This window comes from Girardinichthys multiradiatus, chromosome 21, assembly GCF_021462225.1.
Source record: "Girardinichthys multiradiatus isolate DD_20200921_A chromosome 21, DD_fGirMul_XY1, whole genome shotgun sequence".
NCBI lineage: Eukaryota > Metazoa > Chordata > Actinopteri > Cyprinodontiformes > Goodeidae > Girardinichthys > Girardinichthys multiradiatus.
The window spans coordinates 23,514,793-23,523,072 of NC_061813.1; the positions used below are offsets into that span (position 1 = coordinate 23,514,793).

Here is an 8,280-nt window from a genome sequence, read left to right on the forward strand (position 1 = left end):
TATTTTCAGGTAGTGACACCATGGTAGTGCCAGAGGGTTGTGACCTGGTGACCATGCCAAGGTGCCTTTGTTTTTATTCTTTTCTTTTCTCTGTCAATGTGCATGTTCATGCAAACTTGAGAGTGGTTACAACCCCGGGATCTGACAAAGAGTCTAAAATTGTGATTCTGATGCATGTTGTGTTTCCTTGCGTTACCTGGTTGCTTGTCAGCAAAAGCAAAGCACAGTCTGTGGATGACGCACTGTAGCACCTGCACAACCTGCAGGCTGCTCGAAGGCGGACCAATAAAAATCTGTAATTTTGCTCGGAGGAAAACATAAGATCAGATGAGTCAGAAAATAGCACAAAATATTTTAGTCAATAGATGTTATTACTCATGAAGGAAAAAACAAATTGAAGCTGCTGGTGAAGATTTTGTTATATGAGAGGTTTATGAACAAGCTGCCAGAATGAAAGGCTGCTTTCAATAATATACAGTATACTTCCTGATGTGTAGAGCTGCAATATAAAAGTCTCAGTGTCTCTCTGAAAAGCATAAATCAGCTCGAAGGTCCAATTTTCTGAGCCTTATTCATAACTTTGTTGGCTTAGTGGAGTAGCACTTATCTGCTAGTACTTTCCACATAAACCTAAGGAGGAGGAGGTAAACGTAGTCTTTTATTTAACAGGATTCCACATTGGAGGTTTGAGGGATCAAAACCTCAATCAAAGTCAATGAATTGTGATTGCTCAAAGACAAAAGCTGCAGTGATTATTTTTTAAAACATCAGGGCGTTAAACAGAGCCGTAAACACAATTTAAAACATAGCTTAATTTATTTACTTTTGAACATGCAGATAATCAGTTTTCTGTTCACCACAAGTGTTTTTACAGGTGCATCTAAGTACGTAAAAATATAATAGAAAATTCATTCATTTGAGTCATTTAGTTTAATAAATTAAACTCATAAATTATATAGGTTCATTAGGCTGAAGGTTATATATCTCAAGTGTTTATTTCTGTTCATTTGGATTGTCATGCCTTGCAGCTAATGAAAATTACAAAATCACATAAGACCAATCAAAGAATGTTATTGTTAAAATAATGTCAGCCTACTGGGGCGTGGCACGCGGTGCTGACCATATACAGAGTTCTTGACATAGCCGTCCGGGTTTTCAATTCCTGACCCTGCGACCTTTGCTGCGTGTCAACCCTCCTTCTCTCTCTGCCCATTTCCTTACCATATAGTTTGAAATTAAGGTCACTAGTACCACAAAAAAAAAAAAACAAGAAAACATGTCAGACTAATGAAAAGTCCCTGGACTGTACAGTACACGCACAAAATACTTGGTTGGCAGCATCAAGGAAATCAGAATGTGGCTCAGCTGAGGTATTGAGGAAGCTCATGTTGATTTAATGAAGGCCTTCAGCTTGTCGGCATTGTTGCCTCTGGGTTTTAGGTCAGGTTATTTGCTGGCCAATCAAGCACAGTGATACCATGAGAAGAGACTGGTACTTTTGGCAGCTTAGGCAGGTGCCAAGAACTGCTGGAAAATTAAATCAGCATTTCCATAAAGCTTGTCAGCAGAAGGAAGCCCTGGGACCTTGATTTCCTAATTGAATTTAAAAATGCTTTCATTTGAAAAGAGGACTTTCATCCACTATTTCTTTTGTTTATTCAGCCATGCTAAGACACTTTTGGTGTTTTGTTTCTGAATCAGGAGCAGCTTAACATAAGGAATGCAACAATGATATCCAATGACCTGGATATATCTGTGTGTGGTGGCTCTGGTAGCTCTGACTGCAGCTGCAATCCACACCTGGTGAATCTCCCCAAACCCTTGAAAGGCTTTGCTTCAAAATCGTGTGAAGCATATTATGGCACTCGTCCCCATGATTCCTTAGGACATGACATAACATTTCTTTTTATTGGTTTTATCTATTATTCCAATTTTCAGATAAAACTGAAGTTTGGGTCATTAGCTGTAAGCTATAGTAATAAAAAATTCACCAAATGAATAAAGCTGTTTTGAATTGCTACAGAAAATAAATGTTCTATGCAAAAGTAACCATATTAAATTTTGTTCAACATCTGTCTCACCTAACCAGAATTCTGGCAAGTTGATTTTGCGTGGATACTTGAAAAATCCACTTTCTATTAAAAAAAATACAGCATCACATAAAATGCCTGCTCTAATTGATAATCCTTTGTCCACCTCAGCAGAGTGTGGAATCGTCTGGTCCATCCAAGCCCAATTTGCTCTCTGGCTGCCTTTGGCGCAAACGCCCAAAGACTGGACCAGTGGAAAACTCAGTGCTGCCCCCAGTGGACTCGCAGAACTACTGCAGTATCAGCCACGCCTCTTGTGGCCGCACCGAGTTGGATTTGGAGCAGTACCAAGGAGGGCGGGATGCAGAGAACAATGACCAGATGGACCATCCTTCTGTCAGGATGGGGTGCGAGGTGAAGGACCTGTCAAACGGACAGACGCACACGTCACTGCGGCCGATGTCTCATTCTTATACCAGCCAACGATTCAGGAGCATGCATGCAAGAGAGAAAAAGGCAACTCAGATGTTGGCCATTGTGCTTGGTGAGTCAAGGCTTTCATAATAGGACTTTAATAAAGGAACCACAATGTAAATGTCAAAGGAACACATCATTGAGACACTTTTGTTAAAGTAACACTGTTCTTTAGCTCCTTTAACATTTTCCGGATGAACTTTGCTGCCTCAAATACCTGCTCACACGAGCTCTCATTTTGTCATGATGGCACTATGGCATTTGCTTAATCTGTGTACTTTAACCTTACTGTTTCCAGAGCTGTAGTAAAAGCTTAAATGGCAAAAAGAGGTCTGGCTGGGCACAGGTTTGCAGTGTGTGTAGCTCCCAACACCTTGTCCACACACATCACTGACCAGCCAGGTTACTTTAGGCTCGGTCCAGTTAACTCTGGGACTGCAAATGTCTGACAAAACTCTAATCAGTGATGCTTGATTACATTACACTGGTGTCAGTAATGAGAGCCCTGCAAATACACAGAAGAAGATCTGGGTTTAGCCAATTTGTTTTTCAGCAACCTCAACACGCTTTCTCTGTAATCTTCTGAACTGAATTATATAGAGCCTGATCTGCATTTTCTCTGCAGCCTTAACATTTTATATACCTTTATAACTACATCAGAAGCTACATTAATAACTCAACATTGTCAATTTTATTATTATTATTTTCTATCAAATATTTTTGCTTCACAAAAATATTCATAACCAAATTAATCTTTTTCACAATTTGGCACATTACAACCACAAACTTCAATGTCTTTGTAAAAGATTTTATGGCATTAGACAAACAAGGTAGCACATAATTGTAAAGAGAAAGAAAATTGATACATGGCTTTGAAAGATTTTTTAAAATAAAAGACTTAAATGTGTGGAAAACATCTGTGATCATCCCCTCAGGCCTATACTTTGTAGAACCACCTTTCACTGCAATTACAGCTCCAGCTCTTACCAAAAAAGGTAAATCTCAGTCACTTTGGATGGACAGTTTCTGCAAACATCCATTTTCAAGTCTTGCCACAGATTCTCCATTCTGTTAAGGTCTGGACTTTGGGCCATTCTAGTGCATAAATATGTTTTGATCTAAACTATTACATATGTATGTTTAGTGTCTTCCTTTTTAAAGGCGAACCTCCGTCCCAGCCTCAAGTCCTTTGCAGTCTGTAACAGGTTCTTATCCAGGATCATCCTGTCTTCATCCCCTTTATCTTCTCATCAACTCTGATCAGCTTCACTGTCCCTGCTGAACAAAGCATACATGATACTGACACCACATTTCATGATGGGGAAAGTGCTTTGCTGTGTCCCCTAGATTAATTGTAGCAAACTGCATTTGGGACCTTTTCAAGAATTGTCACCATTCTTCTATACAGGAGAAATTTTGGGAGTGCGGGACTAATAGTTGTCTTGTCAACAGATACTTCCACCTGCATTCCTCCAGAGTTACCATCAGCCTCTTTGCTGCTTCTCTGATTAATGCTCTCCTTGCCCAGCCTGTCAGTTTTGGGGGATGCCCATGTCTGCGTGGGTTCCTAGTTGTGCCATACTCTTTCCATTTTAAGATGTTGGATTGCAAAGTTCTCTGTGAGATGTTCAAAGCTTGGAATATTGTTTGATAACCTAATCCTGCTTTAAGCTACTCCACCACGCTCCCCCGACTGATCTGCTATGTTCCTTGGTCTTCATGAAGTTTGTTCACTAATGTTCTCTAACAAACCTCTGAAGCCTTCACAGACCAGCTTGATTAATACTGATATTAAATTAAGAACAGGTGAATATAATTTACTTATTATGAAACTTGTGAATGCAAATAGTTACACAGCTTTTTATTAATGGGGTATCAGAGTGAAGGAGTCTGGAAACAAATGCATGCCAAACGTTTTAGATTTTTCTTTGTAAAATTGGTAAGAATTGCTAAACTATGTATATTTTGCTTTATGCTTTACAGTTATGTACTGCTTTGTGTTGGTCTATCACATAACATCCCAATAAAAGACACTGAAGTCTGTGGTTGTAACGTAACAACATGTAAAAATCTTTAATGGGTATGAATAATTTTGCAAGAACCTATAGAGGTCTAAGTAGTGAAGGGGGGTAGCAGATGGCTTTCTATTTTGAACAATACCAAAAACGGCCGCTTATGTGTCACATAAATAAACATCATCAGGACACACCAGCACGTGTTAATCTAAGGAGATGAAAACATAGTGTCCAGACAATACATTGTAATTATCATCTGTTTCAATAACACTAATCTTTGCTTATCTGTATGTCACCGAAGAAACTGAAAGACTGATCACAGAAAAATTCCTGTTCCACTTTGGGTGCATGTTCAACACAAACTTGTTGAAGCCAAACGTTTAGCTTCATCTGTTTAAAGGTGCATCCCTGAACAGTGCAACAAGTACTGGATCTTCAAAGGGACATACAAGTGTATGCATAATGAAACAGACAAAAAAGATATTTAACTAAACTGCAAACCTGTTACTTCAAAGAATGCTGTTCACTACATACAATCATCCATTAATACAAACCAGTTTACTCCACCTTCTGCTGCCTCGCAGGAAACTCTAGCTACGATCAGTCCTACAGCACCAGGAATAAAGTGGATATGGCTGCCGTGCATATCACACCTAGTGAAAGATTGATGTGTAAACTATTCTTCAGCCTACTGGTCACTAGACCAATGGCAGATTAAACTGTACAATATGCAGTATTTGTAAACATGTTGTTTTAGTGTTGTAATGTCTAAAATCGGGACCCCAACAACTGGTAAATACCATTTCCAATAAGAACACACTGGTGTGATGTAATTCCCAGTTCAAGTTTTAACTTTCAGAGCAAATCGAATGGAACAAAAATGAGTTATCAGAGGATTTTAGATTTAGAGCCCTAATTAAAATACGGAAGTTGTGTGTTAATTTTGTTTCGGTCTTTGTCCTTTTTATCTAGACATATTGAGCTACTCCATGGTTATTTATGTATTTTGGAGGTGCTGGTCTGGGAAAGGAAGGAACTACTAAGACCATGATTAACTCACCTGTTTTCTCTCTCTTTTTTCTCATCTTCTTTGCATTTTCCAATTCCCTAAAACCAACTTCATGAACTATTTCCCTGTGTTTCACATTCATTGTTTTCAACCTGTTTTCTCCACCACTCTGTCCTGCTTGCCCTTGTCCTTTTTTCACAACGCTCCACTGTCTTGCTGCTTCAGGGGTGTTCCTCATTTGTTGGCTGCCTTTTTTTGTGACTCATATTCTGAACACCCACTGCAGGACATGCTATGTACCTCCTAAACTTTACAGTGCTTTCACCTGGCTGGGATACGTAAACAGCGCCCTCAACCCTGTTATCTACACCACCTTCAACATCGAGTTCAGACGAGCCTTCATCAAAATCCTCAGTTGCTGATGGGAACAAAAACATGTTAGGAGATTCAAATGGAAATCAGGCTGCGTGCTTGTGCAATAACTCAGGCGTTGCGCATCTGGTAAACTGTGATCCCAAGAAAAACATCCATGGCGGAAGGCAAACAGCAAATGAATGATGCAGGGAGCAATAAATGCATATAAAGGTTGGGTTTTTTTCCAGCAAGGCTGGGATTTTTTTTTTAACAGTAATATTCCTTGTACAACAATGTTACATGCATACTGTCTTTTGAAGAGCACAAAGTGTTCTTTTTATTTTTCGGGGATTTACATTGTACAATATATGTAATTTGCATTGGCACAGCTTCTCTGTTCATGACTTTTGGGTCGATATAAATCTAAAAGCTCTTAGAATCCCAAATGGAGCTTTAAGGTAGATAAATGGATGTGTGGGGCTCTTCATCTGAAGGCTCTCTGCCTCCGCATCGTGTGGATTAACTGATGTTACTCACCTCTCTCTCTCACCCCCTCCTTCATCTCCATGACCTTCAGGTACTCGCCAGTGCATGCACAAATCAAAATTCACAACTACTTAAGTATTAGAAGTGTACCCAAAGGACTGTGTTGGCCCTTGCCAAGCCTTGCAAAGTCATAGATATTGACGTGCAGCCATTGTGCTCAGTGTGAATTCATAAAAATAAAAAAGTTGCATTTTTGTGTAAAAACCTTTCATGTTTTTTAAGAGGACTGTATTAATTGGTGATCTCTACAGTGATGTAAAGCAGCCTGCCAGCTGCTTAAGCAGGACTGCAAACCGGGAGCAGATTTGTCATGGAAAAAACAACCAAGGCAATGCAATGTAAATAAAAACAAATCATGAAAACATTTTGTAGCCCAATGTTTGCATGTGTACATGTAAATATTAATATTTTTTTAAAGATGCTAAAAAATATTGTGTCATTGAAGAAAAGCTAAAGTCTGAGGATCATTTTCTTCTTAACACTGACACAATTAGAATTTAAAATGAAAACAGCATAACCATTTCCAATGCAGGATTTTACAAAATGTTTTAAAAATGCTGGTATAATAAGCAACACCTTGTGTTGATGGGGGTTGTAGACCATTCTGGCCATTTACTGACAGTAAATGACCATAATGGTAGTAAATAGCCAGAATCGACACAAACAAGCAAGTTTTAAGGTGATTTGTTGGCTTTAGTAAACCCTTTGCTGGATGACTATTTTAGACAGATTCAAACGTGGATCCTGAAGGATTTTTATCTAGTCTGATTGACTTTTCTTCTGAATAGAACTCTGCCTATTAACAATTTACATACAGAATAAATAAAGAAAATAATAAAATTGCAAATTAACAAGTGGAGCAGGACAAAATATTGAATCCAATTATATCAGCAATATCTGTGTTTGCGATATTGCAAAGAAAGTCTTTGATGTCATATTTGGTTCGATATCATATTTCTTGTGTTATGCATGCTATTATAATTATTTGGCTAGTTATATCGTTTCTAACTGCCCTTAACCCACATAATATGGACATATTTAGTGGCTGACATGTTAAAGCTGACATAAAATAAAGGATAAGTTGTAAGGATGGAAAATAAACAAGAGTCAGCAAAATGTATGTTAATCATAATTTACAAATTGTATCAAAATTATATGTTCCCCTAATATTGCGAAGCTCTATTAACACTATTTTAGAACAACTAGTAACTGGAACAATATGTAATGTTAGTTTAATTGATTTTCAAGCAAAGTCTGGCCAGTAAGAATAATTTAAAGCATACTATACAAGTTAAGAGCTGTCTCGGGCAAAAAATTAACTGGCAAAGCCAGATCCAACATTTCTGTAGGAAAAAAGGTGTTGAAGATTGTGGAGTTTGTTAGGGGGAAAAGAACATGGAGCCTTTCCTCTTACCGCACATCTTCTTATTTTTTGGTTAGAGACAAACACCTGCTCCCCTGACAGTTTTGCACCTTTGCGTTGACTCAGCCGTGTTCAGCTGGAAGTGCTTATGATGATGATGCACCTCATGTGGGTTTCTGTGCATGTTTCTATGCCTGCTTTTATTTATGGACGCACGCTGTAATGTGAAAGGAGCATTCCGGTTGTTGTCCCCTTAATGTAAACATCAATAATACATTGCACAGATTAATGGTCCCCCTCTATTGAAAACTCTGCCTTCTTGAAGATCAAATCGATACATAATTCATAGTGGGGGACGTAAATAATTTCATATTTCATGGACGTAATCTAAACGTAAATGAAACTGAGGCTGGAAGGGGATCAGATGAGAAATAAACATTATTTGTTGTCTCTATCCAAATTAATGTGATTGAGGCACATTTTAAAGTA

The 8,280-nt window shown here is 38.4% G+C and overlaps 1 protein-coding gene across 3 annotated transcripts in view; it reads left to right on the plus strand.

The window, feature by feature from the left end:
- drd3 (dopamine receptor D3) overlaps positions 1 to 6,792 on the plus strand; it is a 46,822-nt gene extending 40,030 nt beyond the window's left edge. Inside the window, exons 7-8 of one of the 3 annotated variants that reach the window (XM_047350554.1) lie at positions 2,202 to 2,574; positions 5,754 to 6,792. In XM_047350554.1, the coding sequence (XP_047206510.1) occupies positions 2,202 to 2,574; positions 5,754 to 5,950 (570 nt within the window). In that variant the 3' untranslated portion in view covers positions 5,951 to 6,792. The remainder of the gene's footprint in view (positions 1 to 2,201; positions 2,575 to 5,753) is intronic. The other 2 variants (XM_047350556.1, XM_047350555.1) reach the window with 2 other exon arrangements.
- The last annotated feature ends 1,488 nt before the right edge of the window (positions 6,793 to 8,280 follow it).